Raw genomic sequence first — 24,402 nt, 5'->3', positions numbered from 1 at the left:
GCTACTACTCGTATTTATCAACAAATGACTACCGTATATTTGCACATTGATATGTCACGACGATAGATGGATGGAGGAAATAAACAAATACAATGAATGAGCAGTAGCACACAATCCGACAGACAGAAAAACAGAATAACATTGGCGGGTTGCTGTCGTCGGTTGGCTGTCGATCGAATCGATGGTCTTTTATGCGGTTGGCGTTGACGTCGCCGTCGTCGTTTGGGGCTAAGCATATGTAGAACGCAAGCACAATTCTATTTGTTCAAGCAGTACTAATTTGTTCTGATCACAAGCCGGAGTAGCTAGAGCGTGTAAATGAACGGTCCGCCGCCGGTCTGCTTATCACAACAAAAATACACACCTCCTTAGTTGTTGCTAGTGTTGTTGTTGTTTGCCGTAAAAGGCAAGGAGTCTAGCCTACCCCCATCCACCCACCTTTGTGACACTGTAACACTTGTTGAACATTGCTACTGGCAATCGATTTGTGTTGTATCTGTAGGACGTATGTAACGCCGTTACCGCCATTGCCAACACCGCCCTTTTCAATTGATTAGACGCTAACCAGACGCGTGTGTGTTTAAACGTCTTTTACTTATTTCAGTGATTCTTGCGGATAAAACAAAGAAAGTGTGTAAAAGTTTTTTATATCAATTTAATAGTATATGAATGTAATTGTCCTCTATTCAAAAATTATGCTTAAGTGTGGTGAATTAAATAAAGTGCGAAAAAAAAACAAAACATGGTTGCCACCCGTATTCGCTGTAAAATGTACCGCTATAAATTATGCTTCATGTCGAGGAGTAATGTTTTTGAATGAATTTCCGTTTTTATGTGCAAACAACAAAAAACATGTGGCAAAATAAATAATTATTTGCGAATTATAAACATACAAACGTATACCCGTTCACACACTGACACCCCCTTTCCGCAATTGGCATTCACATGTGGATATAAGCTGATGTGTGGCATTCAAAATAATTAAGTCGTATTGAAAAACAACAAAATCCAAATACCAACCAAAATAATAGCAAAAAAAAACAATATATAAAAAAGTAGAATTTATGGCATATAAAATCTATAAAATAAGTAGTCAGTCCTACCTACGTAGTACATAACATACCTGTTGTGGTAATGGATAAGATACCAAACAACTAACCAGGCATTCGGCAACCGATTCTCTACAGCGGTGGAAGACAAGTTTTGGCAGGCCTTAACTGTAAGGTCTTACAAATTCATAAAAAAAAGAGGGCTAACGTAATGCATATAGAACTTAAAGAGTTAAAATATTTGCGAACTGATAACAAGTAACAGCGTGCTAAGTTCAACAGGCCGAATCTGGATCGCATTTGTCGAGTTCTATACGCGGTATCTCTTTTTAGGCAAACAAAGAATATTGAATAAGAACTGTTATGCTATTGGAGCTATATCAAGTTATAGTCCGATTCGAGTCATCAATGAATGCTGAACATTGTAGAAGTCATTGTGTAATATTTCAGTTCATTCGGATAAGAATTTCGCCTGGCAGGGGCTCAAGAAGCAAAATCGGGAGATCGGTTTATATGGGAGCTGTATCAAGCTATTGATCGATTCAGACCATATTGAAGACGTATGTTGAAGGTCATGAGAGAAGCCGTTGTACAAAATTTCCGCCAAACCAGATGAGAATTGCGAGCTCTATTGGCTCAAGAAGTCAAGATCGGTTTATATGACAACTATACCAGATTATGAACCGATTTAAATCATACTTAACACAGTTGTTGGAGGTGATACTAAAACACCACGTGCAAAATTTCAGTTAAATCGGACTAGAATTGCGCACTCTAGAGGCTCAAGAAATCAAGACCCATGATCGGTTCATATGGCAGCTATATCAAAACATGGATCGATTGAAACCATACTTAGCTCAGTTGTTGGAAGCGAACAAAAACACAATTTCAGTCATATCGGACGAGAACTGCGCCCTCTAGAGGCTCAAGATGTCAAGACCCATGACCGGTTTATATGGCAGCTATATCAAACATATGGACAGATTTGGCCCATTTACAATCCCAACCGACCTACACTAATAATAATTTCAAGCACCTAGCTTTACTCCCTACAAAGTTAGCGTGCTTTCGACAGACAGACCGACGAACATGGCTAGATAGACTTAAAGTGACATGAGGATCAAGAATATATATACTTTATGGGGTCTCTGACGCATATTTTGAGGTGTTACAAATAGAATAACGTAATTAGTATACCCCCATCCTATGGTGGAGGGTATAAAAAATGGAAACACGTTTCTTCTCAAGATTGCTGACATAACTAGCCACCAATTAGGACCCCATTTTTAAAAAATGGTTGCACTCTATTATATGAGAGAATTCTTCTGTTGGCAAAATTAGTCAAACCATTTGGAATCGGCTATAAAAACGAGCCCCCTTACCCCTTCAGTAAACTAAAAATGGCAGCATTTTTTTAAATAGGGTATTTTTTCTCTAGTGATCAAAGCGATGTACGATTCTCTAGTCCTACATTACATACCTTGCGGTCATATTGGGTTTTAAATCAATTGTCTGAGTATCACTGTTACCTTCTGTTTTGAACCAAATTCTGGATGATGCCTACGTATAGATCCTATCGACTAGAAAGATCTGCACCCTCTCGTGGCTAACCAAATTCTGACATGAGTTCTCAAGACATAAAGGCCACCGTAGCGCAGAGGTTAGCATGTCCGCCTATGACGCTGAACGCCTGGGTTCGAATCCTGGCGAGATCATCAGAAAAATTTTTCAGCGGTGGTTTTTCCTTCCTAATGCTGGCAACATTTGTGAGGTACTATGCCATGTAAAATTTCTCTCCAAAGAGGTGTCGCACTGCGGCACGCCGTTCGGACTCGGCTATAAAAAGGAGGCCCCTTATCATTGAGCTTCAACTTGAATCGGACTGCATTCATTGATATGTGAGAAGTTTGCCCCTGTTCCTTAGTGGAATGTTCATGGGCAAAATTTGCAATTTTTTGTTCTCAGGACGTTTTTTGTGCCGGGCTAAGCCTCAGTCCGATGTTTTTTCACGCATTGCTAAGCCCAGTGGTGTTACTCCCAAGAAATACATTAAATAATTCGTTTACCGATTTAATATCAACACATGTCTTGTGCAATTGTTCTTTTTCGCTTGCTCATCCATTACTTTTTCAACCGCGTCCAACGTGCGGGAATCTTCCCGGCTCGTTGGAATGTTGCGAACGTTCAGCCAATACCCAAGAAGGGTGAGGCAAACAACCCTGCGAATTACCGGCCAATTGCGATATGCTCCCCTCTCTCCAAGGTTATGGAGAGCATGGTTAATCACCATCTGGTGAGGTATTCAGAGTCTAATGGCCTTCTTAGCGACCAGCAGTATGGGTTACGCAGAAATTGCTCTACGGGCTCTCAATCCACCAGTTTGGTGAGAGTAAGGTTGTGGCTCTGGATATCTCCTCTTAATAGAGTCTGGCACGGAGCACTACTATCAAAGCTTGTCGCATTCGGTGTTGGCAATGGCTTCGTTCGATATATTTCGAGTTTTCTCAGAGATCGCACTATACGAGTCATTATAGATGGGTTCTCATCCAATGAGCATAAATTGACCGCAGGTGTTCCCCGGGCTTTGTCTTTTCTCCTTCTCATTTTCATATTTTCATCAACGACCTGTTGAGTCAGACTGCGAATCCGATGTACTCATTTGCGGATGTCAGTAATCTGTGTCATTCGTACTTATTCGACCATAGGACGAGTCTTCGAGAGATTGAGGACAAGAGGCGGGTTATGAACGATACACTCTGCCAGGATTTGCTGCCCATTCCTGGGTGGGTTCGAATAAATCAAGGAGGAGAGCGATGACGTTGATTGGGGATAGTAGGTATCCAGCAGACCAGTCATCGGTCTTGCCTACGTGCCATTTGTCGAGCTACTGAACACAGTAGAGGGGATGGCCAGGGCGGTGTCGGTGTCTAGGTGAGACACGGTAGATAGTTGCCGGACAGCGAAGGCGCTATGGCCGGTCATCGACAGGAGGAAGACGAGGGAATTGCTGGCGTTCGATAAGAGGTCGATGAGTGCTTTGACAGTGGTCATAACCGGACACTATGTTATAGGCCGCATGGCGGCGCACATGGCGATTCCGCACAATGACTTCTGTAGGAGTTGTCTCGATGAGGATTAGACTATTGACCACTTGCTTTGTTCCTGTTCGGGTCTGCAGAGACGTAGGCTCTCCTTTCTGGGGAGCAGTTTCTTCTGTGATCTGAGTGAACTTGCGAACGTACCTTTGGTATCCCTCACGAGGTTTGTTGAGGTTGTGGGATTTTAATGCTTTTTAGACTTTTTCATTGCTTCTTTAAGGCCTTAGACGATAATGCCTTCAAATACATCACTGCCTTACGAGATGCCTAGACAAAGGCATACCACACACATGGAATATTCATCATAGTCACAACAACTACTTCTTATCTGCCTTCTGTTGTGGCGGTCGTATAAGTTTTCATTCGATAAAGTTGTAAACGTCAGCGTACAAAAAAGTGCCAATAAATTGAAGTATTATTGAATAATTATCTAATGAGAGTAAAGTCGTAAAAATATTATGTAAATTTTTTATAACTAAAGAAAAATGAAAAAATATTTTTTGATGCCATAAATTTATTTAAAATTAATATTAAAAATAGTTTTGAAGAAATTTTGATTAAAGAAAATAGGTCCATTCCAGTTAAGTTCAGGTGGGCTTAGCCTGAGATTCAACACAAAGTATACGCAAATTGAATCAGTTAATATGTGGATTATTTTGGAGAAATCTGATCGTAGAATGTATAAGGAATCTAGGGATAACATGCTATATCCAGATCTGAATCGATATAGATGGTACACCTATAGAAAAATTCAAGCACAGCCTTGACAAAGTGACCACATGCGTTCATTATAGTGAAGCAATACACAGATGTTATCAGAGCAACCACAAATGTTTATCAACCAACAACAGTTTTTGTAAATGAAACGTCCACAGCCGTTCCAATTCTGACAACGTTTAGCACAGATTTTTAAAAAAAATGCAAAAAGGTTTTTCGTGCTTCTGAGTGCTGAACCTGTGTTCCATCCATCTCATTTAATGTTTACAAACGCATAGCACATTGCACCAAAGACTGCTATATACGTACAATGTTTTTAGAATCATTTAAACCTAAGCTTGGTATACATACACATTTTGTAGGGATGATGTTCATAACGATCTCTGCATGAAACAACAACGCGTGTTCACAAAGTCATCCACGCTTGTTAACAATATTTCTAAAAACGTGTGTGAATGATAGGGACAACATTGGTGCATGATTTTGTAACGTATTTATATGCATTTTATGCATTCGCGATCGATTTAGTTACAGCGAACGCTACTATGATTTCCTTTGAAGCATGGTCGGACGGACGTATATGACTAAATCATCTTAGTATATCTTTTATCCTTATCTGCTCGTCTAAAAAACATCTTGACTTTACTTTAATTGGCTATGACAGAACATTTGATCCACTAGCCAAACGTAGAATAGCGTTCCAAGCGCCTCGATCTTCTGCGCTCATTCTAAAATCTCTGACACCAAGTTGCGAATTGTCTCCCACCACTTGATCTTTTCATCGGTCTTTTGGTCTTCCCGGTTTGCGAGTACCACCCTGTTTGAAGACCACCCTTCAGAAGACTTCTTTGCTGGAGCTTCTTCATCCATTCTGACAACATGACCTACCCAACGCATCCGATGTATTTTGATGCATGTAACTATGCAATCTTCGTCATACAGCTCGTGGTTCATACGTCGCTTATATTCTCCATTAACGCAAACTGGTCCATATATTTTACGAAGAATCTTTCTCTCAAATACTCCAAGCACTACCTCGTTTACTTTTACAAGTACCCATGCCTCAGACAGGGGTAGTATCAGTGTCTTGTATAGTGTAATCTTCGTCTGTCGTGAGGTGTCCTTGTTCCTAAACAGCTTCATAGTAGAATTATAGTTCAGAGTATAATTATTTTTCGCTTTATCTCAAAACTGGTGTTATTCGTTTCGGTAACGGCGGTGCCGAGGTAAATAAAGTTACTGACTATCTCAAAGCTGTGGTTCCCAACTTTCTCTATTTTCTTTATCTGCTCGGTTGTACAAGGCGTTTTGGGAGTTAAAAACATCTAATCTTGCAAAAAAATTGTATATGCAGTTCCCAAAATTGCACAGAAAATATAAATCGTTTGTTCCAAAAGACTCTTCTGTAAATGATCCCATATTTGCACATGTTTATTTATTTGTTTATTTCCTCGTTGGATTTGTATTTTTGAAATATCAGCATTTATTTGCCAAGAAAAGTGTGCAAACGTTTAAACTTAATTGTACAAAAAATACCCAAGGCAACCACATAAATAAAATTGCAATGAAAACAATTTTTAACAAATTCTGCCACTAATGCATGCACATGCACTTGTTGGTTTTATTTATACAGTGAGAAACAAATATCGGTTTCCTTAAAATGATCACAAGCTCATTGTTATTTGGAATATTTAAAAATGTTATACAAAGGGGGAAAGAAAAAAAGCTTCATGTGGCTAAAGAAGTTGATGTGGGGGCTATAACCATTTATTGGTCTATGTGAGCTGTGAGGGGTGGCTGTTGAACAATAAAATTCAGACGTCGAAAGGCGAAACAATGTGGTGGACCCGTGAGTTGGAAATAATGCGGCGGAACGTCGGGAGGAAGCGATTTCGAAGAGCCAGAAGTTGCAATGCTGAGGATCTTGTCTCACGCCGAAACGACTACCTTAGCAATTTGAGGACGTTCAAGTAACTGTTGATTAGAACCAAGGAAGATCGCTTTAGGAGATTTGTACAGGACAACAGAGATGATCCATGGGTCAAGATAAACCGCGTGTGCTACCACAGAGGCAACAGGGTTCTAGTCAGGGTGGCCTGGGCGTTTTTAGAGTGGGGGACAATGTGTTGACTTCTTGGAACGAGTGTGCTAGGGTGTTAATGGGAACGTTCTTTTCCGATGCGGATGCGCACGAACAGGCTCCCAGTGTGGAGATAATCGTGCCTCCTCCAAGTCTGGAGAGGGTCGAGATAGTGGACAGTGTCTGCCGGCTTAGAAGCGGAAGGTCACCTTGCATGGACGGTATGACGGGACAGATGTGTAAAAGCATCTGGAAGGCTATACCTGACCATGTCGAGTTGAACCTCACACGTTGTGTCGAAGTAGGCTATTTCCCTCGTACGTGGAAATGTGTTCGAGTCTCAGTCCTTCTGAAATCGCGCGATCGATAGAGGAGCAATCCGAGATCGTATCGGGACATAAGTCTCCTCCGCGTGCCTGCAAAAGTATGGGAGAGGATAATGGTGACAAGATTTAGGGAGGACTGCGAGGAGAGTACTTCTCCGTACCAGTTCGTCTTTCGGGAGGAAAAGAGCACTGTGTATGTGTGGATGCATGTGCAGAACTGTGTGAGAGAATCGAGGGCCTAATATGTGATTTAGATTACCTTTCATGGCGTAGTGTATTCACGAGATTGTCGTGAACTTTCTCTCTGGCGTAGTTACTTCAGTGATAGAAGAGTAGTTGGTGCTAGCGATACCGTTTGGAAGGATATTCAGCGTGGCTGCCCTCAGGTGTCCATCTGTGGTCAATATATATAGGGAACCTCATGATGGAACCCCTGCTGGGACGTCTCGCTTAGTCCTTTAAATTCAGTGCATATGCGGATGACCTGCTCACCCAGGTTGAAGGTGATTCCAGACTTACTCTGTAAACTCGCGGTTGAGCTTGCCATGGGCATTGTGCCCGAATGGAGCGATCATGTTGGTGTTTACGTCGCGGAGAACAAAACCGTGACAATGGTGCTCAAGAGCATCTTGTCGTGGAATCGTCCACCTACGATTCGAACTGATGGAGCTAGCATCAGGAATGCAGGGCTCGTAAAATATCTAGGAGTGATTGTTTCGGAGAGACTGGGTTTCCTGGTCCATTTGGATCGGGTGAAGGAAAAGATGACTGGAGTACCCGGTTTGGTTAAGAGTGTTCTGAGAAGCAACTGGGGTCTTAGTCGTCGCGCTGTTCGGTCCATATATGGTGGTCTATTTGTTGCTTGCACAACTTATGGAGCGCGGTATTGCTGCGACAGTCTTAGGACGAAAGAAGATCCTCTCTTGTCAGAGGAGGGCAATGCTGGGTTGCTTGCCAGTGTGCAGGACTGTTTCGACAGATGCACTACAGGTATTGCTTGGCGCGCCCCCGCTTGATTTACTCGTGAGTTACATGACCGTTCTGTATAGTGTGAAAAAGAGAATTCCATTAGTTCGTGAGGATTGGCTCACTACTTCTGAGCTTACAGATGGGGATGTTAGGCGGCTCAAGGCACTCCTTTTGGAGCGTCTTGATGTTAGGTGGAGAACTAGATGGACGAACAGTGACAATGTTCGGGTGACTTACGAATTTATTCGTGGCGCGACGTGGAGGCGTGGCGCGAGGACTGGAGGCATGTACTGACGAAATGCCCGTACTATGCAGACATTAGAGATTTAGGCGCGATGGGGATTAGCGAGGCGGTGTGGAATTTCAATAGGGCCCAGCCCTGATGCAAGGCTGGCCACATTTTCCCGGAAAGTATTTCATAGGAGAAGGGCAAAACTTAGTGGAGGCATGAATACACGCTTGTTATCCATAGCGAGGTGTTGCTGTGGTGGCTCGACCAAGTGGTTGGGGCTGCGGCGTTTGCCCATCGTTGTTTCCCGTAGCTTTTGTGGTTGTGTTCGGTCATCTGTGAGGGTCCCATGATGATATGTGTGGCGTAGCCCGAGGGCTACCTTGTCCTGTTTGTATTTGTGTATATCGTCCTGATGTATGTTGTTTTGGTGCATACTTTCGTATGCTGGCTTTAGGTCGGCTTAGGGCGATTCATTTCTTCCAGGTGACCAGTCCGGAAGTGTTTGGGATTTAACTGGTAGTAGTTTTTTAAGGCAACGAAGTTTGAACGGAGACTTTAATCTGGTACCACGGGTGTCAGGAGACCCTGGAACTTCGGTTCCAGCCTGGCAATGGTGAGGCTCAAGATGGGAGCAACGTGGTGGCTATGGTTTGTACCCAAATCACGGGTAGAGCATAAGTTCCGGCGTGGAGTTGCGTTTTCAACCGCGTGCCGTGACCCATAGATCGGAAGGAGTTTTAAGTAGTGCTCCTTTTAACCAAGGAGGTGAATGCGTCCAAATACGTGGGATCTAATTGGTACTCATGTGTGGATTACCACATGTGGGGGTGGACGCATTGTATTCACCCTTGGGCCTAGCAGGTTCGGGCCGTGATGGCAGGCATCTGCGTTAAACATATTCGTGTCTCAATTTGTAGCGTAGAACGTTGAAATCAGCAGAATTTTAAAAGGAAAGAATAACGGACAGCTGTTTGTTACCTAATGCAAAAGCATCTCCTTTGAGTTATATTTCTCTTCTATTGTTATTTAAGACTTTTGTTAACCATTATGAACTTATTTTTGTTACTCACTGTATCTACTCTCAATTTCACTTATTCAACAGACATCATCACATAATATTTGGATTTAAAAAAGAAAAATAATTGAAAACCCTAGAATTCCCTAAACAAACTGTAAGCGATAATGTTTACTTATGCCCAATCTGGTCGCCATTGAAGATGGTCCGTGAAATTGCGGAAAAGATTATAACGCTTCAGCATTCACAACTAATAGTACTAGTACTACTACTCGCTGTTGTATATCAAGGTCCTGGCCACAGTGCATTCGCCCTATTTGTCGATTATGCTGGTAAGCAATTTTGTTGTTTTTATTATTTCTGTTTAATCTTGGAAAATTCCGATTTCAGAAAATACTGAACTAATTCAACAGAGTAGTGGTTACAATATAACACTTCAATGCGGTACAAAGGGTCTCATAGATGAAAGCAAAGATAATAATATCAAATACCTGTGGTATTTTAAGGTAAGTTAAGGTATGGTAATGAATTCTGCCTATTTAGAAAAGCAATGTTCAAAATGAATATGTGATTGTATTTGTGAGTTACTCTCTTTAAGTTTCTTTTAATTCTCTCAATATGTAAAAAATCATGTTTTGGAATGAACGATTGATGTTTTGATGCACATATAAGCATTAAATAAGAAAATTTCCATACTTTGCTGTTCTTTCCAAGCCTTAAATGAAAAAATATAATTGTTTTCAAGATAACAGATGATAATTTTTTACTGTTTTAAGTCAAGTACTGACTTTGACTTTTCACCCGAGCAACTGTCAAAACGCATTATAAAACAATTAAGAAAGCATTAAGTTCGGCCGGGCTGAAGTTGGTGGATACCCACCACCTCGGGTATATATGTAAACCTTATGTCCCATAGTAGCTATATCGAAATATGTTCCGATTTGGACCAAATACTAATAAGTACAAGTCATTGTTCAATTGTGTATAACAAAATATTGGTCTTTTTAGTAGCTATATCTAAAAATTAACCGACCGAGCCTAACATAAATCAAAATTTTCCAAAATTTGCCCATGAACATTCCACTAAGGAACAGGGGCAAACTTCTCACATATCAATGAGTGCAGTCCGATTCAAGTTTAAGCTCAACGATAAGGGGCCTCCTTCTTATAGCCGAGTCCGAACGGTGTGCCACAGTGCGATACCTCTTTGGAGAGAAGTTTTACATGGCATGGTACCTCACAAATGGTGCCAGCATTAGGAGGGGAAAACTACCAATGAAAATTTTTTCTGATGGTCTCGCCAGGATTCGAACCCAGGCGTTCAGCGTCATAGGCGGATATGCTAACCTTTGGGCTGAGGTGGCAGAGTACTAAACAAAAATTTTGAATACAACACGGTCAATTTTGTATTGAATTTATTGTTTAGTACTACCTGTACAAACTAGTACTAAATTGGCAATTCATTGACATTGTCTATTTAGAACTACATTGACAGATTATTACTAAAAGGAAATTAGGTATTTAATTCGGCACTACTGTACTTTAGTGAAAAAGTTGCCTTTAATTGGAATTTAATACTTTTTTCACATAGACAAATTAGTGCTTAATTCATTCTTTAGTATTATTGTAGTATTGTACTAAAATAACCATTTAGCCCTTCATTGAAAAATTAACACTAATCTGTCCATTTTGTACTATATAGACAAAGTAGTACTAAATTGAATTTTAAGCATTACTTTGTACTTAATTGACTTTTATGCATTACTTTGGGAAATTTGAATTTTTTGATTATTAACTAATCGTTACACATTAGTACTTAATTGATTTTTATTACTACAGTAACAAATAGGTGCTTAATCGATCATTAACATGTTAGTACTAAATTGACTATTTAGTACTACATGGACAAATTGTTAGTACATAATTCGACACTTAGTACAGCATTGACAAATAAATACTAAATTGAACATATTGTACTCCTACATTCAATTTAGTACTGAGTGTCTACTCTACTACTTAATTTTATAATTAAATTAAGTACAAAAAAATTAAGTACGAAATCAAAAGTTCTGATTTGCATGTTTGGAACTACAGTGACACATTAGTGATAAATCGACTTATTAGTACTAAATTTATAAATACGACTACTATCATCATTTACTATTGCTCAGTCGATCATTTCGTACTACTAATTTGATCGTTTAGTACAACATTGGCAAATTAATACCTTAATGATCATTTCATACAACATTGACAAATTAGTTCCAAGTTCAGTACCACATTGGCAAAATGGTACTAAACTTACGTATGGTACTAAGTAAATTAGTGCTTCATTTTTAATTTTACACTGCATTAAAACTAGGACTTAAATAACCATTAGTAATAAGATGATCAATAAGTACTTAATTGAATATTTAATTCAACATTGACCTAATACTAAATTTATGTATTGATCGTTTTATACTACATTATCAAATGAGTACTTAATTGATTTTTTAATACTATATTATCAAATCAGCACTTTACAGATGTTTTAGTACTGCATTGATAAATTAGTACTAAATTTAAAATTAGGCACAAGATTGAAAAATTAATACTAAATCGACTAGTTAGTACTACATTGACAAAATAAGTAGTAACTTGTTCTCAAGTATTATATTGGAAGATAAGTACCTAATTTGTCATTTTGTACTACAATTATCACTTTGTAATAAATTAAGAAATTAGTAATAAATATCATTTTGTACAATATTGACAAATTAGTATAATAATTTCCCATTATTTCTACATTGACACCATAGTACTAAAATGGAAAATTCGTATTAAAATTATCACTAAGTACTTCATTTTCAATTAAGTACTAAATTGAAAATTAAACATTAACTAACTGGAATTGACAACTGTACAATATTGTGAGGTTCCTGTAGGTGGACAGTATGAACTGTTGTTGTACTCACAGATTGAAAGTAAAATCCCAACAACCAACCCCAGATATAAGATTGTGGCGGTTTATGAGCAGCTTCTTCTCTTTCCGTTTCAGTCTCCCCATGCCACTATGGACATACACATAAGCCAGTAATCGACTTGTAAAAACTAAAAAGTAACCTCGAAAAATAAAATTTGTAATTTTTAGGAAATGCTCCAACGTCTTATCATCTTCCCCACATGCTCTACACATGCTATCACTTGCCGAACCGATTTTGCCTAAGTGAGCTCGTAGTCTTATGTGTCCCGTTATGATACCAAAAGCTATACTGACCTCCTTCTTACTTCCTTGCATTAATAGCCTCGTCCTCTCACGATCTGGAATCACGCCGTAAGATTTTCGCCGTCCTACCGAGAGTATCGCTGTTCCACAGTATTACGTTTGTCGCCCACGCGTTTAAATCGGACTGCGTCGATCCGAAAGGCTTCGGGCTAACCGAGTTTATCGACGGCAGTCCTCTGGCCTTCACTGTCAAATCGTCTGCCCTTTAATTCCCCCTTACTCCGTTATGGTTCTGCACCCAAACGATGCGGATTATGCCATCCTTAAAGAAGGCTTTAATCTCCTAATCTCTCACCAACACTCCTTGGTGACTGTAAAAATGCAAAAAAATTTCGAACGCATCGCATCACCAATCTCCAAGATCTGATGTTTTTAAAAATTAGGGTAATTAGAAGTATTTTTGGGAAGCGATGATAGCTCAGACATTTCGACTCAAATATGGATACCAAATTCGTGCAATACTCCCAAGTCCTTTTAATTTGAGCCCCATATTGCCATGGTCCGTATCTATGAACCATTTGGAGGGTGTTTTGGGGCTGTGGCGGCCACCGGTACTTTGCCCTGAAAAAAGATATCAAATTCGTTCTTTACCCCAAAAAACCGTTATTTTGCCATAGTCGGATATGAAGTCCAGTTAAGAGGGGGGGAGTCGCCCTAAAGCACCATCTAAACTGAACTTCATATCCCCCAAACTCTTGGCTTCAAAATTGAATGTCTAATTCGTTTTCTATTCTCATATACCTTTCATTTGAGTCCCATATTGTCATAATGGGTCAAATAACCTATTTGAAGTATATTTAAGAGGAAAAGCTCCACCTTGACTGAACGCAAATTGTAATGTCATATTCGTAATCTACTTCCAAATGCCTTTCATTTGAGTCTCATTTAGTCATGGTCGGCTAATATGCCCATTTGGGGGTGGGGCGAACTCCCATCTAATTTGTTATGCCATATTCGTAATCTAATGCCGAATACTTTTCATTTGAGTCCCATATTGATAGGAACGTCGAATATATCTGTTTAGAGGAGTTTTGGGGTTGGGCCAGCCCACTGGTTACTTGGACCAACATTTTAATACGATATTCGTTTTCCACTCTCCAATACTTTTCATTTGATAATAATATTGTGCCCATCGGTTCACTTTTGGTTTTGGGTGGGGTAGGGGGGAGGAACCACCCCATCCGATATCTAAATATTATATAGCCTATATTTCCTTCCAGACAAACGTACACAGTCTGTGAACATTTTAAGAAAATCGATTCAGCCGTTTTTGATTCTACGGAACAAACAAAAAAAAAAAAAAAACCGAGTCCCATATAGTCATGATGGGTCATATGCCCATTTTTGGGAGGTAGGGTGACCCCCTATACTTCGAACTGATTTTGTATGCCAGATTCGTAATCTACTCCCGAATACCTTTCATTTGAGGCCCATATTGACATGAACGTCCAATATGTCTTTTTGAGGAAATTTCAGGGTTGGGGCCCTTAGGAGTACTTAGACCCAAATTTTAATACCATATTCGTATTCTATTTTCCAATAACTTTCATTTGATACCTATATTGTCCCGATCGGTCCGCTTTTTATTTTGGGTAACGGGGGAGGTTCTGCCCCCTTCCGAATAAAGCCTATTTCTTCTTCCTGGCCATATTCGCAATCTACGTCCGAATACCTTTCATTTGAGTCCCATATTGTCATGATCCTCCAAAAAACCTTGGACCCAATTTTTAATATGAAATTCGTATTCTACTCCTGAATACTTTTCATTTGAGTCCGATATTGTCCCGATCGGCCCACGTTTATTTTTGGGTAGTACTTTCGGAGTAAGGGGGAGGGCCAGTCCCCTTTCCTTATCAATAAATTATAAAGCCTATTCCTACTACCTGATCATATTCGTAATCTACTCCGAAATACCTTTCATTTGAGTCCCATATTGTCATGATTGTCAAATAAACCTATTTTAAGGGGTTTTGGGGCTGGGGCGGCCCCTCATGTACTTGGACCAAACTTTTGTAATCGTACTCTACTCTGTAATACCTTTCATTTGAACCCAATATTGTCCCGATCGGTTCACTTTTATTTTTGCGTAGTACTTTTTGGGTAATGGGGAGGGTCCGCCCCCTCCCAATATCAAAAAATTATATAGCCTATGTTTCCTTTCAGACCAACCTTCCCAAACTGTCGAAATTTCAAGGTAATCGGTTCAGCCGCTTTTGAGTCTATATGGAACAAACAAACAAACCGGCCGAAGATGAGGAGCTAATAGTAGTACATTATGCACCTTATGTAATTCAGACGCCTAGGTTCAAATCCCGGCGTGAGCATAGAAAAAGAATTTCAGCGGAGGTTATCCTCTTACTAATGCTCGCAACATTTGTTAGGTATCCTGCCATGTTAAGACTTCTCTGCCAAGTGGTGTCACTATGCGGCATGCCTTTCGGACTCGGCAAAGCATTGAGCTTCAACTTTGAGCGGACTGCACTCATTGTTATGAGAAAAGTATCCGCGGTTCCTTAATTGAATGATCATGGAAATTAATTGAATGTTCACGTTATTAAGTAGCAAAATTTTGTACTAAAAAAAATAATATTTATTACAAATGAATAAGTTTGTGTGCTAAAAAGCTTTGCTTCACTTCTAATGTTGATTGCTTTTCCTTTTTCTTACAGCAATGTATAGAATCTTCTGGCGGTAGCACCAATTGTTACCATAACGATGTTGGCGATGAGGACTGGACCCAATTACCTTGCGAAGATAATTTCTGTAAATCTGAGCTGCAATTGAAAAATGTAACCGAAAAATACTCGGGCCTCTACAAATGCACTGTGGTGCCCCATGTGGGAACAAGTGTAGTGGATGTTAAGTTAGTAAGGACATTTCAATTGGACATTAAAAGTAAGTTCCACAGCCACGTGGTGTGCCCCAATAACAACATTTTTAATTTTTTACCCTCTCAACAGATACTTCACAAAAAGTGCCTGAATTTTTGGATGCCTATCCTCTGAATAGCTCAGTGAGTTTGGGCTCCCAAGCTGTATTCCAATGTCGTGTGTATAGTGATGAGTATCCCACAATAAAATGGTTTCGCCGTCTACCTGATCTCAAATATATCGACTATGAAAGTCTACATTCCATCGTCTATTACAATGGGCGAGCATACGAACTCTTGACAACGCCTCGTGAGAAACCCATAGGCCGAGATGTATATCTAAGTAAACTCATATTGAATGAAGTAAAAGCTCAAGATGAGGGCTTCTACGCTTGTGTGCCCATCACAGTACGGGGCTATAGCATACGCGAAGCATATCTACAAGTTGATCCAGTGGAAGATGATTTTGCCACCTATTGGTCGGATTATAGTGAGGAGAATGTAGATGTGGCGCATAGTGATCCACAGGAATTTTGGCTACTCTTTCTAATGCCGGTGGGTTTGGCTATATTACCACTGTCCGTGTGGTTATGCTATATTTTGCATAAACGATGCCGCCACAATGAACTGGGAGATACTGTGGATTTCTCTGAGGAACAAATGACTGCCACAGATCAACAGCGTATGCTTAGAACGTAGTAGGATTAAGTGTAGGGGAAATTAGTGCCAAAGTTTGTTTTAAAACTAGTTTTTACAATGTGTAAATAAATATAGACTAGCATAAACTTAAATCCGATTTTGTATCTTTTCGTTCAGTAGCCTGTCGCTTAGGCGAAGTCTCAACCAGGTGGAATAAGCCTTGCAATAGGAGGTCGTTATAGCTCTTGTCCTGCCGAAGGTTTTTGAAGTCATGTCACTCTTTTTGAGAACAAACGCATCGCGTTGCCTAAGCCGGGCCTGAAACCTTGGACAACGTATTATTTGTGTGGTTACCAGTTATATGTGGAATTTAGGTATAGAAAATCGAAGCCATAGAATGAAACAAAAAATTCCCCGAAATGGAGTGATATATTCGGAGCTGTTTAATTTCTTCTTATTCTAACCCTTCTTTGTTGCAGTCATCCGAATCATCTCCTTATGGATGGGTAATCCATGAGACATCAAGCGCAAGGTTCAACTGGTGCAAAAAAAAGCCTCTACATCAAGAAAAGTATTAGGAAGTTCATAACAGCATTCATGAGGATATTGTAAGGTTGCGGAAAGCAATCAGCCGACATAACATTTTTTAATTCTTGACAGTTCCTGTCACTGAGGATGTCAACTTCTTCTCTACTTATTACACTCATTCTTTGTTAATGTTTTCTCCTATTTGCGACATATTTAATCTGCACATGTTGATATCCTCAATGTTCATGGGACCTTTCCAACTTTTGTTCTCGGCAAGTGACAACCTACTATTATTCAGTTATGAGAACACAGAAGCATTCCGCAGAAGTGGTACTGCGTTCTATGAGCAAAATAGCAGCGTCGTGTCGCTGCGTCAATATAAAATTCGCTTCAATTAATTGCAAATGTAAATAATGCAGGCCACCGTGGCGCATGTCCGCCAATAAAATCGAACGCCTGAGTCCAAATGCCGGCGTGAACATTAGATAATTTTTAAGCGGTGGTTTTCCCCTTACTTATGCTGGCTCCATTGTGCCGCGTCGTCAAACGTCTTAATAGAAGCGTGCCTGATCTTGTTAAATTGTTGAGGACATATAACATACCAATCGTCGATGACCTTTTCATATAGTTGTCGCGAATATCATGCATGACATTTTAAGCAGCAATGTTAACGAACATCTCATTATGTCCCATGACTATTGAAGTGAAAGGTGTGTTATGATGTCCTTGAAAGAGCGCCCGTTTTTCGTAGGACCAAAATAAAATTTTAAATTTTTCGTGGACACAGTAAATGGATTCGTCGACAATCAAATTTTATAACAGATATTCTGTAGGACATGTCAGCAGATATGCTATATCGGTGACAAACTTCAAATTGTCTTAAAGAAGTCTCTGAAGCCAATGTGGTGATAGACGTTTGGACTGCTGGGGTGAGTTGTCATGTGGATATTCGTAGAGCACTGATGGAACCTTCACACATTTAAAGATAACTTCGAACCCTGCCGGCTTATGTTGTGTACGTAGATATATGGACACTACTTATATAAGAAAAATTTTTCTTATATCTGTATGGACCTGTATAAGAAACTAGTTTCTAATAGCCAATTATTCTGTATAGGAAAAAACGCATACTAGAACAAGTAACAGCGTGCTAAGTTCGGCCGGGCCGAATCTTATATACCCTCCACCATTGATCGCATTTGTCGAGTTCTATGCGCGGTATCTGTTTTTAGACAAACAAAGATTATTGAATAAGAACTGTTATGCTATTGGAGCTATATCAAGTTATAGTCCGATAGAAGTCATTGTGTAATATTTCAGTTCATTCGGATAAGAATTGGGTCTTGTAGGGGCTCAAGACACAAAATCGGGAGATAGGTTTATATGGGAGCTGTTTCAAGCTATTTGATCGATTCAGACCAAATAAATCACGTATGTTGAAGGTGATGAGAGAAATTGATTGAGAATTGCGCCCTCTAGAGGTTCAAGTAGTCAAGATCTCAGATCGGTTTATATGGCAGCTATATCAGGTTCTATACCGACTTACGCCATACTTAGCACAGTTATTGGAAGTCATAACAAAACACCTCATGCAAAATCATTTCAGCCAAATCGGATGAGAATTGAGCGCTCTATTGGCTCAAGAAGTCAAGATGCAAGATCGGTTTATATGACAGCTATACCAGATTATGAACCGATTTGAATCATACTTAGCTCAGTTGGAAGATCGGTTTATATGACAGCTATACCAGATTATGAACCGATTTGAATCATACTTAGCTCAGTTGTTGGAAATGCTACCAAAACACTACGTGCAAAATTTCAATAAAATCGGATAAGAATTGCGCCCTCTAGAGGCTAAATAAGTCAAGACCCAAGATCGGTTTATATGGCAGCTATATCAAAACATGGACCGATTTAAACCATACTTAGGGTTGTTGTTGGAAGTTGCTACCAAAACACTACGTGCAAAATTTCAATAAAATCGGATAAGAATTGCGCCCTACAGAGGGTCAAGAAATCAAGACCCAAGATCGGTTTATATGGCAGCTATATCAAAACATGGACCGACTTGGTCCATTTACAATACCAACCGACCTACACTAATAAAAAGCATTTGTGCAAAATTTCAAGCGGCTTGATTTATTCCTTCGAAAGTTAGCGTGCTTTCGACAGACAGACGGACATGGCTAGATCGACTTAAAAATAGATGACGATCAAGAATATATATACTTAATGGGATCTTAGACGCGTATTTATAGGTGTTACAAACAGAATGACGTAATTAGTATACCCCCATCCTATGGTGGAGGGTATAAAAAAAAATTGGAATTTTTTGGACTACAGTTTACTTTATTAATAAATAATTGCTCACGATCTGGGTCACAAGCAATTCTGTTTCAATGTATAGGGCCTTTCAATAAGAGCGCTACAAAAGTTTTTTTCTAAATAAAACCAAAAAAGTTTTGGTTATCAATAAAATTCTTTATTCCCGTATTCCGTAGAAGTCCAAACGCTGAACCCAATTTTCGACGGTTTTCGCGCATGGATCAGTCGATACTGCTGCAATTTCACGTTCGATATTCGTACGAAGTCCATCAATCTTCACTGGGTGGTTGGCATAGACTATATACTTGACATAGCCCCACAGGAAATAGTCTAACGTCGTCAAAACACTCGACCGAGACGGCCAATCGACCGAACCATTTCGTGAAAAAACACGTTCTCCTAACTTGGTTTCTAATAAATTGATTGTGATATTCGCTGTGTGACTGGTGGCGCCGTCCTGTTTGAACCACTTGTCCTCCAAGTCTATATCTTCCAATCGGGGACAAAAATATAACAGTGAGAACGCCATTCACAGTAAGGTGCCGTTCTTGATCATCACGGAAGAAGTACGGCCCAATGACGCCGCCGGCCTATAAACCGCACCAAACCGAATTTTTCCGGGAAGCAATGATGACTTATGGAGTACGTGAGGATTGCTGTCTGACCAAAAACGCATAATTCGCTTATTGACAAAGCCATTCTGCCAGAAATTAGTCAATCGTAGCGCTCTTAACGTTGAGGCCACCGACTCTGAATTTCGACTTAAAACTTACTGAAGAGAAATGTCGAAAGAGCGACAAAGAGCTTTATTTACTCTTGTTTTGGGTTATTCTATGACTTTTGTTTGTGTTATGTCGTCTAGTTGTTGTTGTAGCAATGTGTTGTGTTCCATCTTTCGTCTGATTGATTCTGTTGAGTATCCAGATCCAGGAACCCTGCGACTAAGATGGGGTGCATCCAGTGGGATCTAGGTCTAAGACGAGTTGGTCTTGCTTGTGTGCCGTGTGGTCACAATCGGGACATACATCTTGCACTTTGGCATCAATCCTTGCTCTGTAGGAATTGAGTCGGCGGCATTAGGTAAATTTTTTCAGGTACAATGGGAGGTGCTCGTTCTCCAAGGACCAAATTCACCCGGTAGCTATTCAGCGCATCTACTACCGTGTCTGCATGAATGTTGTCTAGATTTGTTTGATACGCCGCTTGATCTAGAGGTTCCTCTCTTGGAGCGCTGGACCTCACGCTCTAGATCATGGAGATCTACTTTAAGGCCTCTGGGTGGTGAATACCTATCCACAAGATGATGATTTGGTCTCTGCGGTAACAGCCCAGAAGGTATTGCTTAGCCAGCTTGTGGTTATGTCTTCGCACGGGTAGGATCTTTGTCTCCTGATGGAGTTGGTCCACGTGAGAACTGAGGAGACAGCCCGCCGCGGTTCGGAGGGCGGCATTCAGACAGATCTGAATATTATTCCACTGCGTGTCACAGAGCTGACGAGACCACACTGACGCTGCATTACTTACCATAGACCACCAAGTATAGTCTATATCATTCCATAACTGATATAGCCGCCATATAAACCAATCTCTCGAATAAACATCTTGAGCCTCTAGAGGGTGCAATTCTTATCCGATGTGGCTGAAATTTTGCATGAAGTGATTTATTCTGACTTCCAATAACTGTGTTAAGTATAGCCCAAAATCAGATAACCGCCATATAAACCGATCTTCCGTTTTGACTTCTTGGGCTTCTAGAGGTCGAAATTCTTATCCAATATGGTTGAAATTTTGCATATGTCGTTTTGGTATGACTTCCAACAACTGTTCTAAGTATGGTCTAAATCGATGTGTGACAAGACATCCCAATTGCTGCCAGCAAAGGACTTGAGGGTCTTGTTTCTACTTTTAACGTTATCGCAAATGTGAGGTGAATTTGTAAGAGCTGTCAAATGTGACACCAAGTATTTTAGGGCACGCAATGGTGGGAGGCCACTGAATGCCTGGGTTCAAATCCTGGCGAGATCATTAGAAAAAATTTTCAGCAGTGGTTTTCCCCTCTTAATGCTGACAACATTTGTGAGGTACTATGCCATGTAAAACTTCTTTCCAAAGGGATGTCACACTGCGGCACGCCGTTCGGACTCGGCTATAAAAAGGAGGCCCTTTATCATTAAGAAGTTTGTCCCTGTTCAGTGAGAAGTTTGCCCCTGTTCCTTAGTGGAATGTTCATGGGCAAAATTTGCATTTTGATGGTCGGAATTGTCACTCCGTCGATCATAACTTTCAGTTCCCTACGCACCTCATGCGTGTATGTAGTGAACAATGTGGCTGAAGATTTGGTGGCAGATATCTTCAGATTTCTTGCAGCGAAATAAGAGGCAAGCTCGTTGAGGTAGACGTTTAACCTATTGCAGATGTCATCAATGGGTGGGAGGCCTGATGCCATAATCGTACGACTCCCCCTTACTCGGGTCCTTTCTAGGCTTCAGTAGCGTGATCACTCTGTCGTCTAGTAGAATACGGTTACTGTTTTAATTATAACACCCCGGCTGAATTTTTCCATTTGAAGCATTTAATGTCAATGTCAGTTTAATTTTTCCAATTTTGAAGTTTTTGTTGTTCTCAATAGTTTTTAGTCAAATATTTTATACATATTTTTTTTTATATATTCCCTATCGTTTGTTTATCATAAATTTGGCTTAAACTTTAGCCAGATATCTCGAAGACTACATTATCATTAATGATCGTGAATATTTGCTTGAATCTCTTTTTGATGAGTCAACTGGAAGTTCACAGCGTCTATGTACACCTTGACATAAATTTTGCCTATCTATTGGAAGCCTTACCCTTGTCACTGGATTTGTTGGAATATAGGAATTAGCTTGGGATAGTATTTAAGAAAATGTCACATAGAAGAAACGCTTATAGAGCCCTACCAGCCATCAATCAATTTCCAGCAAATGAGAATGCTGAACAAGCAGGTGAACATGCATATTTCCTACCCGGATGTTATCTTGTACCTCAAGTGATTGATTTTAATCACATGCCTAATAGCTGGATGCCATCATGCACTTGCACATGTAGCCTTATAAATGATTATGGACCAATTTACCAAGAAAACATTGAAATCGGATTTCATCCCATTGCACCAGTTTTTAGGGCAATGCCGATGGTAGCTCAAATGCATTGGCAACATATACCTATTGATGAAGCAACATTGATAATGCACCGCTTGCCCCAAATCGATAGGGAGGATTTGTATGATCCTCCCGAGAGTCCTTGGAGGCGGAAACATTCTAATGAAGATCCCAGTGTGTCTAATGAAAGCTCAAGCATTTCGAAGAAGGAAAAAGGAAACGTGTCAAATGTTTATCGTTCCAAGGAGGGGTATTTGGTTGAGGAGCCGTCAGAGGAAAATTAAACAATTTTTAAATGGGAACGAATATTAATATCAACAACTTATACACATTTTTAGAATGAAAAATCCTAATAAATGTGTACTTCTTTCGTTTAGTTTACAAAACGAAAAAAAAATCTAAAAGAATTTAGATTTTTGACCGTTAGAATCTATAGACTTGTAAGATCAAAATAAGATAAATTGAAAATTTATAGTGGAAAGATTAATGGTAATAATTTGCAGGTTTGAGATTCCACTCCGCAGGACATTGTCCGACTCTAGACCATTTTCTTTAATGCCTTTCTCTTCAAAGAGTAGCATTGCAAAACACATTCACTGCCCGGTTCACAAACTTTTTTTTTTAACTCAAGTGAGTCGAGTCACTTTCACCAACATCTGTTTTTCCTTTATGAAATCAGCTGGTTTTGACAAGAGGGCGAACGAAAATCGCTCACTTTCAAAGTTAGTGAACCTGACGATGTTACAATAATTCTAAGGGCTAAGGATTTGAACGAGCTTTCCAGAAGGGGCGAAAGGCTCTTGCATATGGCATATGACTGGGCTAGACCCAGAGGTCTCAATGTTAACCCAGAGAAGACTGTTATATGCCTGTTCACGAGGAAGACGAAGGTGGCCCAATTTAACGCACCACGTTTCCTCAATAAGACGATTTCGATATCTGACAAGGTCAAATACTTAGGTGTGATCTTGGACAGGAAACTGAATTTGAATTGTCACATTCAGGAGCGTACTGAGAAGGCTTACAGATGTTGGCCACTATGTAGACGGGCCGTTGGCTCGAAATGGAGCCTGAATTAGAGGATAGTCCACTGGCTCTTACTTACGCCTCAGTAGTTTGGTGGACTGCTATGGAGAAAAAGTGCAACATAAGGACCACACAACAGGTTCAGAGAACATGTTGTCTTGGCATAGGCGGAGCGATGAGGACCACCCCCACTAGGGCACTGGAGACTATTCTTGATATCCGACCCATTGCCATACAGATTAAGAGTGAGCACCACGCCCACTAGGGCACTGGAGACTATTCTAGATATCCGACCCATTGACATACAGATTAAGTGTGAGGCAGCCACTGCGGCTATGAGACTTAAGGCTATGGGAGAATGGATTGGGGATGGGAGCAGCTCATACCATTGCGGTATAATCGAGGCGACGATAGGAAACCTGGAAGGAAGGAAAGAGGTTTCCGATCGGATACCTGAGATGAAACTTGAAGTCGAGTGCGAGGCACTGCTGCCATCAGCACAGTCTTGGATTGACGGAACCCTAGTATTGGCATCTGGAAGATCATATTACACAGATGGATCAAAGCTAGAGGACAGAGTGGGCCTGGGGATTTACACTGAGAACCCAGGGACTGAGATCTGTTTTAGACTACCTGACCATAATATGGGCCTGCAGGTGGAGATCCGGGCGATCACGGAATGCGTGAAGTGGTGTGGTGCTAAGGCGAGGACGTCGAGTATGAACATCTTTACCGATAGTAAAATTGCCATTAGCGCAATAACAACCAGGATGGTAAGGTCATGACAGTCTTGCAGTGTAAAAAGGAAATTAACGCCTTTTCTGAGGATCACAAAATCCGCATCGTTTGAGTGCCGGGCCGCAAGGGAGTGAGGGGAAATGAAAGGGCAGACGACTTGGCGGTGAAGGCCAGACGACTGCCGTCAATAAACTTGGTTAACTCAAAGCCTTTCGGGTCGACGCAGTCCGAGTTAAGGGAGTGGGCGACGAATGCGCATGCAACATTGTGGAACTGCGAAACGGTCGGTAGGAGGCGAAAATCCTATGGGGGGATCCAGATCGGGAAAAGACGAGGCTATTACCGAAAAGAAGCAAGAAGGAGGTCAGTATAGCTATTGGTAT

General features: G+C 40.4%; 1 protein-coding gene across 1 annotated transcript; it reads left to right on the top strand.

Annotated features, from left to right (window-relative positions):
• Positions 1 to 240: 240 nt before the first annotated feature.
• Positions 241 to 16,414, top strand: LOC106089201 (fibroblast growth factor receptor-like 1). The gene is made up of 5 exons (XM_013254995.2): positions 241 to 630; positions 9,574 to 9,818; positions 9,877 to 9,992; positions 15,424 to 15,649; positions 15,715 to 16,414. The coding sequence occupies exons 2-5, from the start codon at positions 9,689 to 9,691 to the stop codon at positions 16,320 to 16,322; spliced, it is 1,080 nt and encodes a 359-aa protein (XP_013110449.2). The 5' UTR covers positions 241 to 630; positions 9,574 to 9,688; the 3' UTR covers positions 16,323 to 16,414.
• The last annotated feature ends 7,988 nt before the right edge of the window (positions 16,415 to 24,402 follow it).

Source organism: Stomoxys calcitrans, chromosome 2 (genome assembly GCF_963082655.1).
Source record: "Stomoxys calcitrans chromosome 2, idStoCalc2.1, whole genome shotgun sequence".
Lineage (NCBI taxonomy): Eukaryota > Metazoa > Arthropoda > Insecta > Diptera > Muscidae > Stomoxys > Stomoxys calcitrans.
Note: the sequence above shows the minus strand (reverse complement) of the source record. Positions and strands in the feature narration are given on the sequence as shown.

Coding starts and splice junctions, on each gene's coding strand:
- LOC106089201 (XM_013254995.2), top strand. CDS start 9,689: ATGGTCCGTGAAATTGCGGAAAAGATTATAACGCTTCAGCATTCACAA. Junction 9,819..9,876: donor CCTATTTGTCGATTATGCTG/GTAAGCAATTTT, acceptor TTCCGATTTCAG/AAAATACTGAACTAATTCAA. Junction 15,650..15,714: donor ATTTCAATTGGACATTAAAA/GTAAGTTCCACA, acceptor CCCTCTCAACAG/ATACTTCACAAAAAGTGCCT.